This window comes from Verticillium nonalfalfae, assembly GCF_003724135.2.
Source record: "Verticillium nonalfalfae strain VnAa140/NRRL 66861 chromosome Unknown scaffold_11, whole genome shotgun sequence".
In the NCBI taxonomy this organism is placed as follows: domain Eukaryota; kingdom Fungi; phylum Ascomycota; class Sordariomycetes; order Glomerellales; family Plectosphaerellaceae; genus Verticillium; species Verticillium nonalfalfae.
The window spans coordinates 262204-285931 of record NW_021167236.1 but is presented as its reverse complement, the minus strand read 5'-3'; the positions used below and the strand labels follow the sequence as shown (position 1 = coordinate 285931).

Here is a 23728-nt window from a genome sequence, read left to right as displayed (position 1 = left end):
GGGGTTCCCCAAAATGAGTGACGTTGCATCGAATTTGTTCTTGGCACACTGGAATCACGACGGGGGAGCCAAGCAAGCCACAGCCAGCAAAATTGAACCGGTGACGTTGATGGCACAGATAACCGAGAAGACCCTAGGAAAAGAGAACGAGGAAGCAAGAGAAATTTAGGAGAGAAAAGCCACGATGACGACGGGGTCATTTCACTGGTGGAAAGGGTCGACTCACCAGTCTATGCCGACATCCGACCACCTCGCCCTCGCCCGTCAAGCTTCTGCCAAGCAATCGGCACGGGCACCCTTCCCGCCTAGATTGCTTCCTCTTGTGACCAGGGGCCAGGGGGTCACGGCACAGCCAAAGAGCCGCAGGGCCATCACCAAGAGCCGCAATTCGGGACAAGAGCCTCAATGCTGGACTTGCCCTCACCACCATCAACGCATTCACCCATCGGGAGCCACGGACAGGCGGAATAGGAGTTGCAAGGGCAACACCACGATCCGAGAGATCCGATTTCGTGTTCCTGTCAACACGTCTCACGCCCCCTACTGACCCGACCTGGCGTTACCAGCCGTTGCAGGTTGACTCGCCGCTCTGCCCGGTCGACACACCACGACAAGTCGTTTGCGAGCTGGGGATCGACACGGCATCCCCGCTGTATTTTCGTCTTCGGCTGAATGATACCCCTTGGTTCCACCGTCGAGTCTCGCTGGGCAGCCAATCCAGCCGTCCGTCCCCAAGATCTCTATCTCTCTTCATGAGTGAATTAGCTCTATCCCCGCGTGCAACCCCATGGCACCAGTGAAGAAATCTGGAGTCGCTCGTCTCCAGACCCATGCCGTCCACGCTGCACTCGGGTTAATGTCACTGCCAGCGCTATGCCTCTCTTTGATTAGATTCGCATCCAGGGCGGTCGTGGAATGGGGTGGTTGATTTGTTTTAAAAAGACGCTGGCCCATGCTTACTTTGATGTGAATTTTTTAATGAGCAGGACTTTGACAGTTGAGGAAGACGATCGAGGCTTTTCTTTCTTCCTTCCACAAAGTTGAAGACTTGCTTCACTCCTTGACCCAGAGGGATCCCTCATCGACAACGCCCATCTCATCTCTGATTTCTCTCGTCCGGACCCCCCCCCCCCCTTCACAATTTCGCCCAACATGACCTCCAACGAGGCTGGCGACAACAAGGCCACCATTTCTCAACACGAGGATGGCACAAACCCGGCTGTCAACCCCACAGCCAGGCCGGACACGATCAACGACGACCCCGAGACGCAGTCCGTCGACATTGACACCAAGCAAGCCAACACGCGTTATGGCGAGATCGACAGGGAGCTGGCCAACTATGTCAACGCTGAACGTATCGAGATCTCGCCCGAGCGCAGCGACGAGCTCCGCCGCATGATCGACAAGCGCGTCCTCATCGTCATGATCTTGACGTACTTCCTCCAGGCCATCGACAAGGGCACCATGTCCTTCTCCTCCATCATGGGACTCCCCGAGGACACTGGCCTGGTGGATGCCGAAGGCAAGCTGGAGCAGTCGGTACGTTGCTACAGAATCACAATGAAAATCCCTCTTCCGCTCGCATCGCTAACGCCGCCGCTGGGCATTTGTAGTACTCCTGGCTGACGACGTGTATCTACATTGCCGTTCTCATCGTTGAATACCCCCAGAACTGGCTCATCGCCCGCGTCCCCATCGCCAAGTACCTCAGCTTCTGCATCGTCGCCTGGGGCATCACGCTCGCGTGCCACGCCGCCTGCACCAGCTTTGAGGGCCTGCTCGTCGTCCGCACGCTGCTCGGTATCTTCGAGTCGGTATGCCAGCCTGCCTTCGTCATCCTGTCCGGCATGTGGTACCGCCGCGAGGAGCAGGCTTCTCGCGTGACGTACTGGTACGCGCCCACTCTCCCACCCCCCACCTTGCCTTTTTTCTTTCCTTTTTCTCTCTTGTCTCGCTCGCTAACAAAAGGGGGTCCTCCAGGTACATGATGAACGGCGCGCAGCAGATTGTCGGCGGCCTGCTCGCCTACTGCTTCAGCCTCATCAAGACGGGCCCGCTCGCGTCGTGGCAGTGGCTCTTCCTCACGTACGGCGTCATCTCGGTCGTCTTCGGCCTGTGGGTGGGCTTCTGGATGCCCGACTCGCCGATGCGGGCGCACTGCTTCACGGAGGCGGAGAAGCACGAGATGGTCGAGCGCGTGCGCGACAACCAGACGGGCATCCAGAACAAGACGTTCAAGCGGCACCAGTTCGTCGAGGGCCTGACGGACCCGCAGGTCTGGGGCTACTGCGGCATCGCCTTCTGCACGACGCTGCCGACGTCGGGCCTCGGCGCCTTCGCCAACATCATCATCAAGTCGTTCGGCTTCAGCCTCATCGAGACGCAGCTGCTGGCCATGGTGCTGGGCTTCTACATCATCATCGTGCTGCTGAGCTCCGTGTGGCTCGCCAAGCGCTACAGCCAGAACCTCTGGATCATGCTCGTCTACTGCCTGCCCTCGTTCGCCGGCACGGCCGTGCTCATGACGGTGCGCAAGGGCAGCATGGGCACCAACGTCGGCCTGCTCATCTCGTACTACATCACCCTCTCCTTCTGGGCCGCCCAGACGCTCGCCCTGTCCCTCATCTCGCGCAACATTGCCGGCCAGACCAAGAAGACGGTCGCCGTCGCCATGAACTTCATCTTCTGGGCCGCCGGCAACGCCGTCGGGCCCCAGGTCTTCCTCCAGCGCGACCAGCCCCGCTACCTGATCGCCTTTTCCACCCACATGGGCTGCTACGGCCTGCTCGTCCTCATCATCATCGCCCTGCGCTTCCACCTCGTCCGCCAGAACAAGAAGAGGGACGAGCTGGCCGCGTCGGGCGTCGCCGAGGCGAGCCCGGACTTTACGTCCCACGCCTACGAGGATCTCACGGACAGGGAGAACCTGGCGTTCCGCTACGTGTTCTAGACTGAAGCAGTACGGGATTGAATCTTTTTATTTATTTATTTATTTTGGAAAATCTGTAGCGTAGGCATTACTAGAGCAAGAACTTAGACAGAGTGGGATGGTGTTGTGTGTACGACCATGGTAGAATGTGGTTCCGGCACCGCTGGAAGCAACGGGACGTGGTGGTGATAGGGGGCGTTTTGTGAGCGTAGTCATGACATGATGAATTGAATGGTTCTTCTCTTCTATGATTGATGTTATCCATGCACCATGCCAAGCTTGGAATCTCCATGATTTTCGACGGTACGCACGCCAATCGTCTTCACAGATGCTTTGATCGTAGGATAACCTTGCCCGACGTCGGCATGCATCACAAGGGAAATAGAGATGATGGTCTTAAGCGACCTATATGGGCAATGCGTTTAAAGGAGCTTCGCCGTCAACGCCAAATTCGATTTCAGACCAAATGACACCCAAACCTACTCATATCTTCACATTGCTGCGCATGTCAGCCTTCTCACTTCAGCCAGCCACCAAGTCCATCATGTTACACCAAGCTGCGCCAAACAAAGACCGCTCTCTAGTACCACGTCGGGCTTACAGTCCAGTGCCTCAGCATCGTTTCAACGCCACGATTCCACTCCTGCTCAAAATACCCGCAGAGCAGCTCCGCCTCCTCCGCCACTGGCCGTCGACCACCCCACATCTCTGGACGATTCGCCTCAACGGCAGCGTACACAGAAATCAGACCCCTGCACAGTTAGCATCTCGTGGTACCAAGAAGATGTTGTAGTCTCATGACGACTTGGTGACTTACTCATCCTGTATCTTGACCAGAATCAGCCAGGCCAAGTTCCAGCTCCGGTTCGAATCCGGATCGTTCCGCACAAGCCGGTGCGCGTCGCGGACGACATCGCCGCTAAAGGGATAGGCACGGGTGAGGCCGCGAAGCTCGGTGAGAAGCTGATTGCTCGAGACGTAATAGTCCCAGGCGGCGGTCATGGGGCCTTGGAAGGCAAGAGCATCATCTTCATCTTCACAGGTGGAAGCGATGCGCTCGATTCGGCAGAGCTCTGTCAAGGTGTTTACGCGATGGGTCTCAAGAGAGGTGATGAGTTGCTGAATGGAGGACTAGGGAAGTGATCAGATGAGGAAGATGTTGGAAGAGTAGACAGGCCGGAACTACTAACGCGAGAGCGATGGCTTCCGCTGCCGCGGGAGTGACGGCTGTACCCGCTGGAGCTGGAGGAGGGCATTGTAACGATGTTATCTGAGAATGGCGCAGATGATATCTGACTGAGCCTTTGCTGAAGGAGCTATCAAGTCACTTCAAAGTCCAAAGTGCTTGCTCGTAGGAAGGTGCTGATGATGTCTGTGTGAAATGTCAAGATGGCAGGAGACAGAGGACGCCGTCTTTATGAAGCAAACAATGAGCGCAAAGAATCTCCACGGCTTCCGGTGAGAGGTTGGCGATGCTGCCTCGACAGCTGGACAGCTCCTGAATCCAACGACAAGCCGCTCCAGGGGTCGAGGAAAGTAGGTGCCGAGCAGTGACCTCCGCGCGTCGTCGCAGTGGGAAGCAGTCAAGTCCCAACGCGCGTGTTCGTAGACAGGGAGGGTGTGTATGACAGATTGGACAAGATGGCAGGCTGAGGTCAGGAGGGTGTCTCGATCCGTCGATAACGAGTGGAAGGCCGACGCAAAATGGAGAATGAAGGTGGCCCAAATAGAACACGAGAGGGGCCCAGGTCGACCGCGAAGGACGACCTGAGCCACCTTGATTTGGATCTCAGGAAACCGTGACCCTCGAGCGGCCTGGCGGGGGACACCAAAAACTGCCGTGGGCCTTGGAGCGCGTGGTTGTCTGGGCTCGGTCCTAGCCGTGCTGTCATCTGAAGGAGCCGCATGCCGTACATCGTCATAAACGACGACGCCATTTCGGGACTACTGGACCTCGCACCCAGGCTTGGACACGCGCCCCGGCAGGATGGACCAGGCTGGTGGTGCTTGGTCAACTACGAGAGGCGTGATTCGCGACGAACGGGGTTGCAAGACATTAAACTTCGAGATAGATGGGTTTGCCGGGTCATGAGCATGGTGCGAGGAGGCATTCGCCGAGGGTCTGTAGGGAATAGCGCATCCTGCTTCCTGAGCCACCCCGGACCACGATCCTGCGATTTCGAGCCATTTTTTTCAATTCGCCTGGCACCAACGCGGAGCCGTGATGCGTCGATTGTGCGCCAGTTGTGCCCTGGGGGTCGCGTGGGACATCGTCCCAAAGAAGAGAATAGAAGCGGCAGAGGATTCGGTCCCTGCGCCGCCGCCTGGGAACAGAGAGGGGCCTTGGCCTAGCTGCGACAGAAAATAGAAGACCAGGGCGTTGGGTGCCAAGGGTCACAGCGGAGACGTGATTTGCGGAGCAGAAGGATGCAGGAGGATGGCGACGAGGGGCCCAGATGGGACCGGAGGATGAATGGCTTTGTCGTTTATTTGGGGGCCATTGTGATGTTAAGATGAAGGAAGGATGGTTGGTCGAGTTGTGGGAAAGGGGTGAGATCCTACGAAGACCGAGCTAGCTGCCTGCTCCTGCTCACTTCTTTTACCTGACCTTACCTAGGTGGTGCCTGCCTAGGTACCTTGCCTTGGGCGCCTCGCTCGCTGAAACGGCAGGGGTCTCCCGTAGGGCTGCAGCAGGCCTGCGAACCCAAGGCACAGAGGTGCTCGGGGCAGCTGCACAGCGCAGCCAAAGCCAGGAGGTAAGGTGAAGTACCTAGGTAAGCTGCAGTACCTAGGTAAGCTGCAGTACCTACCTAAGTAGGTACCTGCAGTGCCTCCCTCCCTCACATGCCGAGTGCGCCGCGCCACAATGTGGCGTCTGACAGCCGAAGGTAGACCTGGCGCGGTACACATGGACGTAGGTACGACCAGGAGGACGCGACAGACGTGCACAACAAAAGCATCTCACATACAGGTTCCCAGGCATTGTGAGCAAGGCAGTGAGGGCTAGGGTTGCTTCAAATTTATTTCCAAAATGTCATCAGAGTCTTTTCATCCCCCCCTCCACATCACCACTTGACCTGTTGAGGCAGGTCCCGCGAGCTCTGGCCCACGGAGAACGTGTACTCTCCACTGGTCACCATGACCCAGTTTTGCTGCACAACGTCCCAGTAGCTGAGATCGCGGCGTGTCAGATGGAAGCTCACCGACTTCTTCTCGCCCTTCTCGAGGTTGAACTTTTCGAACCCGCGAAGCACTCGGACCGGGAAGTCAATGTCCTTCTCCGTGTCTGGGTACGAGAGGTACAGCTGAGGGACCACCTTGCCGGCCACCTCGCCCGTGTTGGACACCTCCACCGTCACGGTAGCGTACGTCTCCCAGAGATCGGGGTTGCCGCCCTCGTCGCCGCCGGCGCCCGAAAGCGGGTGAGGCGTCTCGTACCCGTCAGGGTAGGGATACGCGCCCTGCTTGATATCGTCCACCTTCTCAAGGTACGGGTAGTTGTAACGCTGCAGTCGGCGGATGTTGTCGGGCCACAGGGCCTCCTTGGGATCGGGAATCTTCTCGTCAAAGCTGGGCGCCTTGACAGCGTCAGAAGGCCGCGGCGAGGGCAGCGCCGACTTGTCCTTGACAGTCTTGACCTTGATGTCGGAGAACTCAAAGGTGGTGTACGATAGACCAAACCCGAATTCGAAGCGAGGCTCAATGTTGTACTTGTCAAAGTGACGGTAGTCAATGTAGAGGCCCTCCGAGAAGTCCTGCTGGGGGTTGACGCCGTTGGGCAGGTACATGATCTGGCCTCCGGCTCCGAAATCCTTTAGAGACTTGGCAATGGTGTAGGGGAGGTGACCGTTGGGGTTCACGTCGCCGAAGACAACCTCAGCGAGAGCGTCTCCGCTCTCCTGGCCGGGAAGGTTGGCGTAGAGGACGGCCTTGACAGTGGGAAGGTCGATGAAGGCCTCGAGGTCGACGGGGCCGACTGAGTGAATGACCACAACGGTATCGCCCTTGCCGCTACCGCAGTTTTCGGCAACGTGCAGGATGAGGTCGTCACCGCCCTTCTGCAGGAACAGGTCGTTGCGGTCGCCGCCAACGCTGCCCCATGCGAGGAAGCCCTCGCCGGCATCGGCATTCGCAAAGACGAAGCAAACATCCTGGTCCTTCAGAACCGAAGGGTTCTTCTTGTAATAGTCAAGCTTGTTGTCCAGGTGCTCGGTCACGACAACCTTGTCGTCGTTGAAACCGTTCTTGAGAGAGTCGACGGGCGTGAGAAGGTACGGGAATTCGGCGGATCCGCTGCCCCAGCCCTCGCCGAGGGTACCTTGGTTGCAGCCGCGATCCTTGCAGTAGTTGGGTCCCTTGCCAGGACCAGCATCCTCGCCGAAAATGCCAACTTTGAGCTTACCATCGTGGCGCCTCGTCTTCTGGGTGCCAATCTCGCCATCCTTGCTGATAGGGAGGACGCCGTCATTCTTCAGCAAAACAGTGCCTTCGGCGGCGACCTGACGAGCAATATCCTTGTGATCCTTCAAGACCTCGACGTACTTGTTCACCTCAAACTCCTCTTGCGGGGTGTTGCTGCCAGGCGCGAGCACGCCCATCTTGTCGTCGGTCCAGGAGGAAAAGTTGGGAAGCTCGTCAGGGTAGAGCTCCTTGTCATCCTGGCCGAGTTGGTACCAGGAGGCAACGACACGAACGACCATGTCGTTGAGTCGGCTGAGGGGAACAGAGCCGTTGAGCACAGAGCGCGTCAGAGAAGAGCCCCAGAGCGACTTGCCGTCCTCCCATAGAAGGCCATCACCGGGCATGGTCATGTCAAGACCAGACAAGGCACTTCCGACGCCGGAACGCTGGGCCAGCCAGTCGGACATGACAAAGCCCTGGAATCCCATCTCGTCCTTGAGGAGGCCGTTCATGAGCTTCGAGTTGTCACAGGCGTAGCTGTTGTTGACCATGTTGTACGAGCACATAACACTGAAACGGTTAGCCTGAAATGCAGACAGGAAAGGAGGGGAGCATGGCGAAAAGAAGCAGTCTGGCTGGCATACCTGGCGACGCCGGCCTTGATCGAGTCAGCAAACGGCCACGCATAAAGCTCGTGCATGGTGCGGTCGTCAATGTTGGATGACAGGGCATTCGGGAGACCCCACTCCCAGCTCTGACGGAAGTGCTCCTGTTCGTTCGCCACAAAGTGCTTGATGGTGGCCATGACACCCTCATCCTGGATACCCTTGATGGTCTCAGCGGCAGCAATGCCCTGCAGGTAGGGATCAGATCCGAAACCCTCCCAGTTGCGACCACCGGCGGGCATGCGGCCGAGGGGCCCAACGCAGGGACCGAGTAGCACATTGATACCCTTGCGACGCGCCTCGTTGGCGTGGCCCTTGCCGCGGAGGTAGAACAGCTCCTTGTTGAAGGTGGCTCCGGTCGTGATACCAGCGGGCCAGGCGGTTGAGTTGTCGGCGAAGCGGATGCCAAGAGGGCCGTCTTGCAGCTGCAGCTGGGGGAAGCCGACGTTGGTGGCCGGTCCGGTAGTGCCGACAGCAAGGCCCATACGCCAGCCAGTGCCGGTCGTGATGTTGACCTTCTCGGGCAGGGTCATCTTGGAGACCAGATCGGCAGCCTTTTTGTAGCTTTCGGCCCACGATTTGGCGGTGCCACCTAGGGGTGTTGGGTACCAGGGGGGCGACTGACCAAGGGGCGGCGCGCCCGTGTACTTGTGGTAGACGACGGCGCCTCCGGCGCTGAGAACAGCCCAGAGGGTGAAGATGATGCTCGCGAAGATGATGCAACATCTTGAGCGACCCTTGAAAGGTCTCTTCCACGAGGAGAGTATGCCTGGCCGGTCGCCCCCCAGGAACGCAGGCTTGGGTTGGTCTTTGGAGTCAAACCCGGACTTCTGTGCAAGGTGTTCCGTGACGTCAATGTCGGACTCCGAGTCGTATCCATCATGAGAACGACGAAGCTTGGCCTCGTCTTCAGCGAGCAATCGCTTCTGGCTGGCGTCCATGGCGATGGTAGATGGCCAAACAGCTATGAGTTGACGGGAAATACGGTAGGGAGAACCGTGGTGTCAACGTTCCGGAGGTTGAGCTTTTTCCTTTGGAGAGACTCTGCCGACTTTACGAGACGGTCAAGTGCCGTGCAGGGTTCAGCGTCTGGTTAAACGAGTTCTGCCTTGTCGTGTGACAGCGCAGCCCTGTCTCAATGTTTGCCAACCAGGGCGAGGTGACGTGTTTGTCGATATCGACAAGAGAAATTGCGGTGAGCCTGCAGGAAGACCGCAGGATGCTTTGACGCGAACCAATTGATGCTGAGAAAGGGTGGTAGAGGAAAGGGAAGACGGATTGTCTCCTCGACGTGGAGGGAGTCGATGGTCTTTCAAGCAGTCGCAACGTCCTGGGTCCCCGGCGGAGGAGCTCCCGCCCAACTGGAAGTGGCAGAAAGCTGATGCACTGGCGGGGAGAAGCTCCAGCGCATCCGATCCCCGCTTGGACGCTGGAGCAGTCCACTGAAGCACGCCAGGGCGCGCCCAGCAGCCCACAGCAGCCAACGAGGGGGGTGGGGGGCGGGCTTGGACCTGTGACGTAACCCCCCTGATTGGCGCGGCATCGCGGTACTTCGGGCCTAGCTTTGGTCGCTCCTGAGCCATGATCGCCTGCAACGGCCGCCCTTTGCACTGTGATCGACGTTGGCTGCGGCTAAACTTCGCTTCAAGCCGCAGCACAGTGTGTTCCACTTGTAGCCCGTCCTTTAGTCGTCGATCGTTGTCAGTCGTGGGACTTGAGGAAAAAGAAATCTGCCCCTCACTGATGCCGGGCACACAACCGTCGACCTACAGTCGAAGATTCCGTAGTTGTCGTTTGGCTCATTGTTCACGAACTCTGATCCATAGACTGGGCCCTCCGTGTCAAACAACCGCTGAGCTCTTTAGCTCCACGCTAAACAGACTGGCCGATGATTCCCTTACCCTGACCCCTGGATTATCAGTTCGCTGCTGGCATCTCGCCTTTCCACACCAGCGTTTATGCGAGGCTCGATCAAAGGATGCCAATCAAGAATCGCCAACGGGCTCCGAAAGCCATTGCCCTGGCAATTTGAGGACTTTCCAGGGTCATGGTGATTGCAACCCTAGCTGAGTCATGGAGCAGTGTCTCATGGAGCGTGCTGTTTGACAAGCGTCATGCCGATGAACTGCACACACCCCCAGTCACGTGGAATATAAACTGTCGGAAGCACTATCGAAGCTCTGAATCGCTCTACGTCGGTCCAGAAAGAGACGGGCGAGTCACAGAGGCAGCGCTGGGCTGTTCCTTCCCCAGTGTGCTCGCATCGGCATGACTGCGTCCCATTTGGTTTTGCCAGATGATAATGAGTCCGTCCCAACTTGGACACAACGCCAAGGCATCAGCCTGCCATGCTATAACACCCTGGCTTGGAATGCGGGCTGTTGATAGAGAGCCTGCGCTCTACGGACAAGGACAAAGACGACAGGAGCAGAAAGTTTGAACTCACTGATATCTGACGCCACTGAAGCCCTGAACACGATGTTTCGATCGATGATTTCCAAGTGGAGCCATCGTTCGGCACACCCTCACAGCCAGACCACAGGCGAGAGCCTCGGCGGCAGCGGCAGGCCGGTTCCGATCGGGACGAACTCCTCCATGCTCGGAGGGACCGTTCGTGGAGCAGGTGATGCAATGTCAGCGGTAAGTGATTGCTGGCTAACAGCCCAGGTGGTCTATCTGCAAAGAGCGGCAGGAGAGGGGGAAATGACGTTTGACAGGCAGACGTCGCGGCTCACGATAACTACGACACCATGAACCCAGGCCAACTGATTGTACGCCGTAGAGATCGAACGCTGTGGTGGGTGATCAGGCGGCGCTCATCGCCACATCTTCTGTTGAGGCGTTGCACGTGCGGGAGTCGGGACCTGCGTATCTGCAAGTGCAGTGACGACACTGAGAGCAAAGACCGAATTCAGTCCGCCGGTGACTTCAGAGAAGTGCAGGTAGGTGACCGGTAAACACCTGCGTGAGACCCGCCGTCCCGCAACTTCTACTCAAATGACGGGAGAGTACTGGTGGTACGATGTACCTTGTGGGAGATGCCCAGGCGTAAAGCGGCTGCCGGCATATCTGAGGCCTCGCTGTGCGACCTCGAGGGATGTGAAGCAGAGATACATGGCTCATGGATTTCCTTAATTAATCAACATACTCGGATATTGTTTGCCCTAAGGCTTGGCCTCCTACCATACATCTTGTGTTCTCGCACATTCGACATGTCTACCTATGATTTAGAGGCTCAGTATGACGGGACTAGGGATGACAGGTGAGCATTAGAGCGACATCACTTCACAACCTTTTACGATAAGAGAAGGTTCTCTTGGCTAAAAAATGGTTCAATTTGCTGAAGCTCGTTGCGGGGTCTCGAATACGTCGACAGGAGTGTACCACCACAACATTGGATCTGCTGTGACTGTAAGTCACGGACACCACTTCTGCAGGGCATGCACTGACGTTCTGAGATAACGAGGCACCGCAGGGTTATCCCAGGCTGGCCCGCTACATGGCCACAGCGGAGAACTTGAGCGTATTCCGCCAGTTTCGATACCTACAAACGCGCATCATGTTGCAGCTGCAGGACGAGCTGCGGGAGCTCGAGACACTACTGTACAGGCTTGACGAGAGAGACCGCGAGTTCCCCGGCATGTTGCGGAGCAGAGAATACTGCGACAAGAGATCCCGAACCAGGAAGATGCTGCTGCACCGGACCCGGAGGAAGTGGATGGACTACGGTATGAGTAGAAATGCCTTCGTTCGGTATGTCCGTGCTAACCAGACACCAGCCGAATTCATAGGGAAGACCAATGACGTTCGATCGTTGACGAATGCCTCGAGATACCAGCTGGGATATCTGAGCAGTTTCTTCCGCCCACGTCCTCCCATAGACGGCAACGAGAACTTTCTCGTAGCTGACGGGGACCTGAAGAGCGTCAGGCCGGACGGAGACGGCGTCTGGCTGGATGAGGTACTGCTGTACCTGATGATCAGATATGAGTGTCGGCCCCTGAGGGTGAGCAGCCTGCAAAGCTTGAGCCAAGGAAAAATTGCTGATCTGAGTCGATTGTTGCCAAGTGGCTGTTTGGGTCCAAGGTGAGCCGTACCAAATTCTCCACTTTGCGTGCGCACCTGAGAGATCTCAAGAATAACTTCCTGGCTCTAGATCAGCCAGATAGATGACGACCAAAGACAAGATGCACGTCAAAAACAAACACGAACCGAAAAGCCGGCCAGCGCGAGAGCCCCGAGCTCGACAGAACACGTTGAGCAGCAACACGGACAACGGACGACTCGCGCGAGTCAGAGGAGCCCGAGACACACGCTGTACGATAAGGATCGAATCCACGCGTTCACGATGGTCATCCTGATCGGGCTCGTGCTTTGCTTCCTCGCTGGACCTCTGTATCCCCTCTACAGCTGGGTGCAAGGTGAGGTGACGCCTGGGAGGATGGGCATGATCATGGGACTGCAATGTGTGTGTACCTTGCTGTTCGGCATGGTGCTGGCTATCTTTACGAATGCGAAGCGGCATGAGATCTTCACAGCCTCAGCGACGTGAGTGACCCCTCATCGGGGAGGCACGAAGACAAATGGCGACTGACGTGAGACGCGAGCCACAGCTACATGGCCATCTTGGTGGTTTTCATGGGACAAAGTCCAGCGTAGTGGGCCACATGGACTGCCGTTCAAGCGAATGAGAAGCTGCAGATAGATGGATTGTCAGTGTGGATGAAAGCGCACGTCATCCCACGGCTCCAACCCCTCCGAGCTGGTCGAAGGGACTTTCACTCGGGATGGAAAACTGACGGATTTCTGATGAGAAAGCATGAGTGGAGCACATGGCCTGGAAATAATGGGTCCGGAGGGTGTTATCGGAGACGGGTGCTTATCAGACGGAGCAAGCGAGACAAAACAGGGAAGGCAAAGGGGAAAAGCCAGGCTTATCGGAGGAGGGGCTCCATGTGATAAGACAAGTAGCGCAAAAGATAAAAAAAAAAATCCTTCACATGGACCAAGGGATTGGATGGCGGGGTGTCTTGGGTCGAGGGGCGGGCGAGCAGGAGGAGGGGTACACTTTCCCTTGGTGACCTGCTAGCACCTGCCCTGGAGACTCCGCAAGGACCGCTAGGAAGACCCTGACGGTTGCACCTGGCTGCCCTGTACTGCGCCTGACTGATCCGCGCCAGCGCCCAAGCCTGAGCGACAAAAGTACAGAAAAGGGCCTCTGCTCTGTTCCAGATTTTCCCCTTTGCGACCTGACACACTCGGAGCCCAGAGACAGTTGGCTTTTTTTTTTTCTTCCTTTCCTTCTCTCCTGTCTCCCTGTGGCCGAGTTCTCACGACCTCGCCCTCTACACCTCAACCAGACAGACCTGAGTAGCCAAAGAATCAGTCTTGCTCTCCCCGCCGATTTCTCAACGCCTCCACAGTCAGATCCAGGTTTTGAACCTGCGATGCCTCACACCGTCTCTCCTCCACCAGAGCCCAACATGACGATGGTGTCGAAGGCTGCGGGCCCTGCCCCGTCGCAGCAAGACGTCTCTGCCTTCATCACTACCATCTTTACCGCCCAGACCTCCAACCAGTCCATCGAGGCCTCCTACGGCCTGTGCGAACTCCTCCTCAACTCGGTCGGCTCCCAGGGCCTCGAGTCTTACGGCGTCCTCGCTGAGATTAAGAAGGCCGCTGCCGACAAGAAGAGCGGCCTTCGTCGCGAGAGCGCTCAGAACCTTCTGGGTGCACTCTTTGAGCGCTTCCCGGCCAAGCAGCCTACCAGCGAGACCATTTTCCTCCTCAGGAACGGCGGCATTGTCAACGTGGCCCTCGACGCTCTCGCGGACAAGGGCACTGTCGTGCGGGACGCGGCGCAGTATGGCCTCGATGCTCTGTTTGCTCACCTGAGCCCCGAGGCTCTCGTCGTCGGCCTTCTCCCTGCCCTCTCCGCGTACCTCAGCAAGTCTACCGGCAAGTGGCAGGGCACCGTCGGCGCCTACAAGCTCCTCCAGAAGATGGCCGATAAGGCCAAGCTGATCGTTGGCTCCACCAAAGAGCAGGCTGCCGAAGGCGATGTCCTGCGCGACTCCCTCGGCACCAAGCTCGCTGGCCTCATCCCCATTGTCGAGGCCGGCATGCACGACCTCAAGGCTGAGGTCGGCAAGCAGGCTGTTCAGGCGATGAACTCGCTCACCAACCTCTTGTCTAACGACGACGTTGCCCCCCGAATCCCTCTCCTCATCGACACCATGGAGCACCCCTCCATCGACACCCTCCGCAAGGCGATCCACGCCCTCTCGCAGACTACCTTTGTTGCCATCGTCACCTCCCCCGTTTTGGCCCTCCTGACGCCCCTTCTCGAGCGATCCCTCAACACTCCCTCGACCTCGCAGGAGGTTCTCCGACAGACCGTTGTTGTCGTGGAGAACTTGACCAAGCTCGTCCACGACCCTATCGAGGCCCGCACCTTCCTGCCCAAGCTTCAGCCGGGTGTCAAGGGCGTCTACGACCGTGCCTCGCTCCCTGAGGTTCGTGAGCTCGCCAAGAGGGCTCTCGACGTCATCGAGAAGGCCATGAAGGGCGACAAGGATGTTGTCGAGCGCATCTCCGCCGCCGATGTCGACAAGGTCATCGATGCCGAGGTCAAGAAGAATGGTGGACTGGCTGGCGAGGCTGCCTTCGTCAAGGAAGTCCGCAACTATGTTGCTGAGCAAATCGCCGAGGATGTCAACCACCGCCACGTTGACCGTGTATCCGCCCGCATCTCGCCCTACTTCCAGACCTTCACCGAAGCCAGCGCCATCATTGCCGACGCTGTGCAGCAGTACTACGTCGAAGAGGACGCCCGCAAATTTGGTGTCCCCGAAAGGGAGGATGACGGCGAGACTGAGATCGTCAACGCCGACTTCTCTCTTGCCTATGGTGGCATGCTTCTGCTCTCCCACACCAACCTTCGTCTTCTCAAGGGCCACCGCTACGGTCTCTGCGGTCGCAACGGTGCCGGCAAGTCCACTCTCATGCGTAGCATTGCCAACGGCAAGCTTGAGGGCTTCCCTCCCCAGGATGTTCTTCGTACATGCTACGTCGAGCACAACCAGGGCGAGGATGCCGAGATCAGCATTCTCGAGTTCGTGTCCAAGGACCCTGAGATCGCTACCCAGGGTCGCGAGAAGATTATTGAGGTTCTTGATGAGTTCGGCTTCACCTCTGGTCCCGAGGGCAGGCAGTCGCACAAGGTTGGCTCCCTGTCAGGTGGATGGAAGATGAAGCTTGCTCTGGCTCGCGCTATGCTTGCCCGCGCCGACGTCCTCCTGCTCGACGAACCTACTAACCACTTGGATGTTGCAAACATTGCCTGGCTCGAGAATTACCTCAAGTCTCACACCGACATTACTAGTTTGATCGTGTCCCACGACTCTGGATTCCTCGACAACGTCACGACCGACATCTACCACTACGAGCCTGGCAAGAAGCTTGGCCACTACAAGGGTAACCTCGCTGCCTTTGTCGAGGTCAAGCCCGAGGCGAAGAGCTACTACACGCTCTCGGCCTCTCAGGTCCAGTTCAAGTTCCCTCCCCCGGGAATTCTTAGCGGCGTCAAGTCCCAGACGCGTGCCATTATCCGCATGTCCAACGTCTCGTACGCCTACCCTGGATCTGACAAGCCGTCGCTGTCGGAAGTATCGTGCCAGCTCTCGCTCTCTTCCCGCGTCGCCATCATTGGTCCCAATGGTGCCGGAAAGTCCACTCTGATCAAGCTGCTTACGGGCGAGACAATTCCTACTACCGGAAAGGTAGAGAAGCACCCCAACCTGCGTATCGGTTACATCAAACAGCACGCTCTCGAGCACGTTGAGATGCATCTCGAGAAGACTCCCAACCAGTACTTGCAGTGGCGTTACGCCAACGGTGACGATCGTGAAGTCTTCCTCAAGCAGACTCGCATTCTCTCCGACAAGGACCGTGAGCAGATGGACAAGATGATTGATCTCGGCGACGGAAAGGGCGGTCGCCAGCTTGAGGCGCTCGTTGGTCGTCAGAAGTGGAAGAAGACATTCCAATACGAAGTGTAAGTCTCAACGCCTTGTCAAGCATTGCGGTCCACTAACATTCTTCAGCAAATGGCGCAACTGGCTGCCCAAGAACAACAGCCAGGTCTCCCGTGAGACTCTTTCGGAGTGGGGTTTCGACAAGGTCGTCCAAGAGTTTGACGACCACGAGGCTTCGCGCGAGGGTCTCGGCTACCGTGAGCTCCAGCCCTCCGTCATCTCCAAGCACTTCCTCGACTTGGGTCTCGACCCGGAGATTGCCAACCACAACGAAATTGGCTCTCTTTCTGGTGGCCAGAAGGTCAAGGTCGTCATCGCCGGAGCCATGTGGAACAACCCCCATCTTCTCGTGCTCGACGAGCCTACTAACTTCTTGGACCGCGACTCCCTCGGTGGTCTTGCTGTTGCCATCCGCGACTTCAAGGGTGGTGTCATTCTCATTTCCCACAACGAAGAGTTCGTCGGAGCGCTCTGCTCCGAGCAGTGGCTCGTCAACGACGGTCGCGTCGCGCACCGCGGCACTGCTGCCGTCTCCCTCGACCGCTTCGAGGACTCGTCCCGCCCTGGCTCCGGCCTTACCTCGGGCGTCGCCTCGACGGCGGCCAGCTCGGCCATGTCCTCGGCTGTCAACTCGGGCACCGAAGACAACGGCGACCTCAAGTTCAAGGCCAAGAAGAAGCGCAAGAAGACCAAGAAGGAGATCAAGGAGCAGGAGGTCCGTCGTCGCCTCCGCCACATTGAGTGGCTCAACAGCCCCAAGGGCACCCCTCACCCCGTCGACACCGACGACGAGTCATAGGCGTGCTTGACGCAGACCGATCGAAAACGTATAAGTACGGTTTCGGATCGTCGAATGCACGAAGGCTCGTGAGATTTGGCCAGACGGCAAAACGGGCCAGCAATATACCCCCCAACCCGTCACGAGAGATGTGGAAACGAGTAAAAACCAAAAGCGTATGAGGGGCTGGATATCTGGCCAGGACCAGTTGGACAGTCATTTCGAAGAAAAGGCGGGATTGAAGCGGTAGAATAGGCAAGGGAGAGGTCCCCCCCCCCGTTGAGGGTGGCTACCTAGATTTTTTTTTTGTTTTGTTTTGTTTCTATCAGGCAAGACCTCTTCTGTTCTCATTTTGCGAACATGGTCTTGATTTCTGCTTCTTCTTCTTGGGTTGCGGGATCACTTCTCCGCCCGCTCTTTCTCGATGATGGCCCAGACAAGAGGGGCCGGATGGATTTCCTTTACAACTCTCCATCCGAACAAACTGGCATAGAGGCGTTTAGCATTAGATGGGCGCGCGTCGTTGTGGCGCAGAGGCATTTTGCCGCGCGACGAAATATAGGGAGAAGATTTTCTTTTTGACTGACATGTTTATAAGCGCCTCCCTTCCCGCCTGATGCCTCGTGTCATGTCCATACCAATTGTGCTGAACGAACCTCACAGGACCATGAGTACGTGTCTGCGTCAATAGTCAATCAGGGTTACGACCGAGTCCTGGACAATACAGAGCAATGTATCACTTTGCGATTACGAATGGCAAATTTTCAGAATAGATATGCACATAGAGTAGTCGTCAATTTCTCTGGTTCCTTGGGCAATCTGCCCTAGTGATCAACATTCCCGCGCTTTCTCAAGCGCACCATGGCCAAGTCGTCAAGCCTAAAGCTGAGCCTGGCCCCTTATGAACCTCTCGTAAAGAATTAAACTTTAGATAAAGCGATACGGTGCGAAGGAACTCGAGAGTTCTCGTCGTCACTACGTACGTAGCCTCCCCTCTGTTCGCCGCGTCCTGTCTGCGCGGTGCTAAATATCCAGGTGGTGTCTAAGTGGTTCGTGTAGATGTGCGAAAAAAGGATCAAGTTTCAACCCAACGCCAATGTGGTCCCAGGTCTATAAATCCCGGCATCCCGTCAACGCCTATTCGAGTATGTACACAGCTCAAGCTGTATGCCCCGTGAGGCGATCGCGATTCATCATGTTTGGAAAAGTTTTTCTTTTCAAGTTGCTTTGCCGTATGTAGGGCGTGTATTGTGCATGCTGAGCCTCGCCTTTACCATGAGAAAGTCATGAGAGCTGGGTTGAGGGCAATGGGTAGGAGGAAATGACTCGCGGCGACAGTGGCCATTGGCAGAATGGCAACGAAGTCGGTAATACGCCAGTCGTGAGGCACGAAATCTGCCACAGCGAGGATGATCATCGCAGCAATAAAGGTCAAAGAGAAGATCATCGAGAATTTGAACTGTAATTGGGCACACGTCAGCAGACTGTTGCAAGGAAAGGAAAGCTGAAGTGAACAATGCCCGCTGATTGGTGCGAGGCCCAGTGCGTGTGGTGAGAGGTGCACTTTCAGCTGCGCCACCAGCGCGGGATAATCGGATGCTTGGGGTAGGGAGAAACTGACCTTCTTAAGAACCTTGGGCACCTCGATGAAGAAGTTGGAGAACTCGGCCTCTTTGGATGTCGCTCCCCAGGTCATGTTGATTTCGAACATGTGCGCCAGCAGAGCCTGACTGACGTGCAGGCTAAGACCACCAAGGAAGATCGCAAGCATAATGGTCCACTTGAAGTTTTCAAAGAGCGACCACAGCAGGCTGCGTTCGCCGATACGATAACGCATGACGGCGAGAGCAATGTTACCGAGACCATTGAAGACGATGACGATGGAGAACCAGACCTTCCACGAGTCGATGTAGTACTGATCGAGGTATCCGTTGAACCAACCCATGGCGAAGTAGTTGGCAGCCGTCATGATCCAGGCAGCTCCGATGGCGTAGTAAGTACCAATGTACGAGACAACGGTGATCTTGGAGGTGAAGCGAATGTTGCTGAACAAGAATGTGCGGAATAGTGGCGTGAAAGGACCCCTCCAGAGCCAAGTGCGGATGGGGTGGAACAGCAGCTCGTTGCAACCATAGGCATACTTTTCCCAACGGGCGAGCTCGTCGTAAACGGTCAGCGACACACCCTCCTTGAAGCCATCACCGGCCCAAGCAGCGAGACGAATGATGTAGCCGTTGCATTGAAGACGTAGGGACATGTCAAAGTCCTCCGAGACGTGGGATTCGGACCAGAACTTCTCGTAGCCGTCATGGTCAAAGTATCCCACCTGCTGAATGGCACTCCAACGGAGGATGGCGTTGTGACCGACAAAGGGCGCGACATCGCCGTTGGCGACGGTGTAACGAATGGCTGTGTAGATGAGGTTGGTGAAGAACGTGATACCGTTCTCAAAGTACGTGTTGACAACTTGCATAACACCAGATGAGAACTGCATAATGCCAACGTCGGGAGATTGCTCCAGCTCCGAAACAGCATCGAGAAGACAGTCTGAGGGGATACGCGTGTCAGAGTCGATAATGAGGATATAGTCGCCAACGCGGATGTTGCCGTCGGCCCAGGCGCGAGGGTTCTCCTCGAGGGTCTCCTTGAGAGCTAGCTCGTACGCCTCAGCTTCGTCATTCTGCGACCATTCGGGGCCACGGTTGATTGCAAGCAGCTTCTCCTCGACCTTGCAAGAGACCATGAGGCCATAGTTCATGTTCGACGCCTTTTTGAACTTGCCGCCACGGATGAAGCCGTCCTCGCCATGCTTCGGGCGCGCGACCCAGCCGATGCTGTTGTCAGCGTAGAATTCGATGCGCGTGCGGCGCTCCTCGTCGGAGAGAAGCTGCAGGCCGTCATCGTTGACGAACATGTTAGCAGAGCCACCCTGCAGTTCGTATGTGGACATGGCCTGCTTGATGGACTTGACCGTGGGAACGATGACACCGGCCAAGCCCTCCTTGTATACAGGGCACTGGATGGTAACATGAGGCAGGATATTGCCCTGCAGTCTGGGCGGCGGGCGAGCAGAGTAAAACTTCGAGTTGATGGTCAGTTGGCGGATGGGACCAAAGATCTGGGCCAAGCAGCCAATGATGACCTGGGCAAAGAAGAGGGTGAAGAACACCTGGATGGGGAAAAGGGAGATGAGAGCCAGACGAACGTAATTGCCGTCCACGGCAATCTGGAGGGCGAGAGACCTCCAGGCAGCGCCGAGCGCCACGGTGACGAGAATCAGAGTGAAAGTGACAAGCCAAGTGTTCATGAGATGAACGGGGCGCTTCTCGGGGATGATCTCGCCGCTCTCTTCGTCAATCTCGACTTCAGCCACGTTCGGGTCGCGTTTCTCGCCGCCTTCTTCCTCTTCTTCGTTCCCTGCCTTCCACACGAGCTCCATGAGTTCAGACTCGATGGCCTTGGCTCGGGGAATCAAGTGGAGTGCATCATCGTCCCACACGATCAGAAGGCCTTCGGATGCGACAAAGGCAGCAAACTGGTGCTTCCTAGCACGCGTCAGGTCCTCGATCGTGGGCAGAATCTGCACACGGAGACCGTTCATCAAGGGGACATCCACGGCGTCCGGCGACCACTGCAGGAACGTCTTGATGACACGGGAGTTGACGGTCATGGCGCACTGAACATTCAGGGCGGCAGCGGCCTGCGCAAAGGGAGAGCTGCCCAGTTGAGGCGGGCACGCCATGTACTGGCCTCGGTGCTTCCTCAGCAAAACGCCCTCGATCTCGCCAGACCCGTCGCTGACCCAGAGGTGGGAACACTGCTGCTGGTACAGGTAGTTGACCATGACTTCATGCTTAATGTCGTCGAGGAACATGCTGCTGGCAGCAGACTTTGTGGAGCGACCCGAGACAGACTGGGGACGCGAGCTAAAGCGCGGGGTGGGCGCTTGAAGCTCCATGTCGTTTCCGACAAAGCGGTCTGATGGCGGCTTCTCTGAAGCCGCTGACGGCTGTTTAGGCTTGTGGGCGCGAGGCGGCGCAGTCGCAGCCTGCTCGGGCTTACTGCTCGCCTTGAAGTAACTTCCGATGCCCATTGTGGCGGGTAGCACGGGAAGGCTGAATGCGTTGTTGAAGGGGGGTGGGCACCCTCCAATCTGCGGAGGACGCAAGGAACGACGTCAAGTCAGTTCCGGAGAAGAGCTTTTCACTACGATATCAGCCAAGGGGTTCCAAGAAGTTCTGTTCGGGGGGCCGGAGCGGACCTGGCTTATAGCACAAGCGTGCTGCCGTTTGCGGGTTGCGTCTCGTCGGGGAACAGATATGTTGGATCCTCCGAGTATGACAGTGGTTGCAATGGAACGCACGCTCGTGGCACTGGTTCTGACGAGAAGAGCACCGGGAAACGACAATTGGAAAGAGTGTATAATGGTTCCGCAGCGGAACGTGCAAAGCGAGTGGATGAAGGTGTTCAGGTCTGGCTGGCGTGGGTGAACGGCAGAGCAAGGACAAGCGGTGGCCTACTTCGACTATGACCTCTTGTCAGTTCCCAGGTCAGTTGGGATGGGGAGGGCAACACGAGATCAAACACGGTCGAAAAAGAAAGATGGGAGGGGATGCTTGAAGCCGCGCGAAGGAGGGAAGACAGGGACGGATATGGATGAAGAGCAAGTCCGAGTTGGAGTCTTGGAAGAGGTGGAAGTGACGGATCGATGTGCTAGTAGGCCCTGGCCCCGTCCAAGCTACTGCTAGCTCGGACGAGGAGGGGGGAAGCAGACCCGGTTGAATGGAAAATGGGCCTTACATCAGGGTGGTCGCCAAACGGTGGATATGCGCCAGTGTGGCAGTGGGATTCTCGCGGGAGGGCTACCGAGAGGGTCAGAGACGATTGACGCGAGCGGCCACCGTGCTCTCTTGGCCGAGGGAAATGTCGTCCGGGTATTGCTCAGGTGAGGCGATATGCGGCCGAGCGGTGTTTTGGTCGAGGAAGAGAAAGCGAGAGAGGGAGAGGGAGAGAGCGAGAAAGAGAGACGCAGAGACGGCCGACGAGGAGACGTGCTGGCGAGTCGTCTATTGCACCGCGACTGAGTACAAGAGGGCGTTCGTCTTGTGGTTGTTGGTGTAAGGGTGTTGAGGTTTGTGACTGCAGCAATGAAGTGCGCCACGGTATGGTTTTCTCTGACCCTGACCTCTGTCTGACCTCTGTCTGACCTCTTTCGTCCTGAGAGAGGCGTGGGTGTGGGCTTAAAGGCTTGAAGAAGATGGCGGCAGCTGAAGAGAGAGGAGAGGTGGCACCTGAAGTGAACGAAGGACTGGTGACAGTGTGGATGCGTGTCACTGGATGAGGGCCTCGGCCACCGGTGGGTTGAAGGACGAGGAGGGGAGGGGTGGGTGGCGGCTGGGAAGGAAAAGAAGAGAGAGAGAGACGACAAGACGACGAGTCGACAAGACACGATGCCGGATACAGCAAGCCCAGTCTCGCTCGTTCTCTACACCATGTACCTCGCTCCTTTCGCCGCCTGTCATTGTCGGACGTCCTGGCTCTTCCCTCCAGTTTGACCGGGCCCAGGACAGGGGAAGGGGAGGCAGGCACCACCGACAGAACACGGACAGCAGGCAACGGGCAGCGGGCGACGAGCAATCGACGAACCCGAACGACACACGAGGGGAAACCATGGAAAAAGTCGACCAGGGGGCATAATGACAAGGGCCAGGGGCCATGGGGCAGGGGTAAATGGACACGAGCCGGGGGGGGCAGGGGTGGCCCAGACAGAGGAAGGCGAAGCATGGCTCTCTGGGCGTTGGTGCTAGTCGCTGTCCAGAAGGTCTGCCTTGGCTGTCTCTGCTCACCTGCCGCCAGAGGTAAGGTCCAAAAGCCCGCTCTGATTACCTTTACTCTACCTACAGTGCTCGGATGGTCGTGGTGAGGTGACCGTCGCGGTGGCTGCGGGTAGGTACGTAGGTAGCGATGGGGACTGAGGTGCCATGCAGTGCCCACTGTTGAAGAAGCGGTCCGGGCTCTTTGTGTGTTCGGCCGGTGCCCACCCACCCCCCTCCTTTGTTATCCCTGTTCATCTACTCTTTTATTCGATTTTCTGGGAATTTATTTTATTCTGATTATTTTTTGGCCGTGGTTCGCTCTCCTTTTGTCCCACCCGTGGCGCTTATCCTAAACAGCTGTAGTAGCGGGGCCACAAGACCAGGGGTCCTTTATCCTCCCGCCTCGTCTGTCTTTCTTTGTCGTCTTGGCATTCACACATTTTTGGACCTTGCTGTTGGAATCGGGTCCTCACCAGCAGTGAGCAGTATCTATCGCTGGGACAGAACACAGCAACAAAGGCGCAGACACGGCTCACAAACGAGTCTATTCAGCTGGCCGAAAGACCGATGGATTGCCACCTGGCTTCAACAGACCTGCCGTCGCTGTCACATCCACCGTCATAGTCGCCGACACAGCCATGGCCACGGCCAACGGCACCGTCCGCTGCCTGACCTGACTATGCAACGACGGGCGAGAGCCCATGCACGTAAACGACAACAAGCTGAGACAGCGATAGGACATGAAGCTATTGCTTCGCCGGTCTGCAGGCCCAGGCTCCTAGCTCTCAACCAAGAACAGGACGAGTGCTGTAACTGGGACCAGAACAGGCATCAAAAGACGAGCCAGACAAACCTGCGCCGAGTTCTCCGAGCCGCTCAATCATGATCCTTCGCGCGCAGCCTGGGACTCATGGTGGTCGAGTCAAATTGCAGACCATGACGAGGCCGCTATCCGATCGACGGAGAGCGGCGTCAAGCCGACTCGCCGACGTATCATGGGCAGCCCCCCTAGGCTGTGCCTCGACCACTCAAGGCTATTCGCTGCCACCGTCATCCGTATTCGACGGGGTCAAGTCAATCATGTTGTCCTTAGGCCTCTCCGT

The 23728-nt window shown here is 57.1% G+C and overlaps 6 protein-coding genes across 6 annotated transcripts; 3 read left to right on the top strand and 3 right to left on the bottom strand.

Moving 5' to 3' along the window:
- Nucleotides 1-1152: 1152 nt before the first annotated feature.
- On the top strand, nucleotides 1153-2950 carry D7B24_000707 (uncharacterized protein; the record flags this gene model as incomplete). Its single annotated transcript, XM_028634959.1, has 3 exons — nucleotides 1153-1539; nucleotides 1614-1891; nucleotides 1981-2950. The coding sequence occupies 3 exons, from the start codon at nucleotides 1153-1155 to the stop codon at nucleotides 2948-2950; spliced, it is 1635 nt and encodes a 544-aa protein (XP_028498148.1).
- A 559-nt stretch (nucleotides 2951-3509) lies between these two features.
- D7B24_000706 (uncharacterized protein) lies at nucleotides 3510-4185 on the bottom strand (the record flags this gene model as incomplete). The annotated part of the gene is made up of 3 exons (XM_028634958.1): nucleotides 3510-3681; nucleotides 3747-4060; nucleotides 4120-4185. The coding sequence occupies 3 exons, from the start codon at nucleotides 4183-4185 to the stop codon at nucleotides 3510-3512; spliced, it is 552 nt and encodes a 183-aa protein (XP_028498147.1).
- A 1809-nt stretch (nucleotides 4186-5994) lies between these two features.
- Nucleotides 5995-8936, bottom strand: D7B24_000705 (uncharacterized protein; the record flags this gene model as incomplete). The annotated part of the gene is made up of 2 exons (XM_028634957.1): nucleotides 5995-7900; nucleotides 7975-8936. The coding sequence occupies 2 exons, from the start codon at nucleotides 8934-8936 to the stop codon at nucleotides 5995-5997; spliced, it is 2868 nt and encodes a 955-aa protein (XP_028498146.1).
- Nucleotides 8937-10473: 1537 nt separating this feature from the next.
- Nucleotides 10474-12654, top strand: D7B24_000704 (uncharacterized protein; the record flags this gene model as incomplete). Its single annotated transcript, XM_028634956.1, has 8 exons — nucleotides 10474-10635; nucleotides 10713-10766; nucleotides 10900-10937; nucleotides 11165-11257; nucleotides 11342-11406; nucleotides 11454-12001; nucleotides 12152-12543; nucleotides 12609-12654. 8 exons carry the CDS (start codon nucleotides 10474-10476, stop codon nucleotides 12652-12654), a joined length of 1398 nt encoding a protein of 465 aa, XP_028498145.1.
- Nucleotides 12655-13478: 824 nt separating this feature from the next.
- D7B24_000703 (uncharacterized protein) lies at nucleotides 13479-16830 on the top strand (the record flags this gene model as incomplete). Its single annotated transcript, XM_028634955.1, has 2 exons — nucleotides 13479-16051; nucleotides 16101-16830. The coding sequence occupies 2 exons, from the start codon at nucleotides 13479-13481 to the stop codon at nucleotides 16828-16830; spliced, it is 3303 nt and encodes a 1100-aa protein (XP_028498144.1).
- Nucleotides 16831-18079: 1249 nt separating this feature from the next.
- On the bottom strand, nucleotides 18080-20902 carry D7B24_000702 (uncharacterized protein; the record flags this gene model as incomplete). Its single annotated transcript, XM_028634954.1, has 2 exons — nucleotides 18080-18268; nucleotides 18431-20902. 2 exons carry the CDS (start codon nucleotides 20900-20902, stop codon nucleotides 18080-18082), a joined length of 2661 nt encoding a protein of 886 aa, XP_028498143.1.
- Between the last annotated feature and the right edge of the window lie 2826 nt (nucleotides 20903-23728).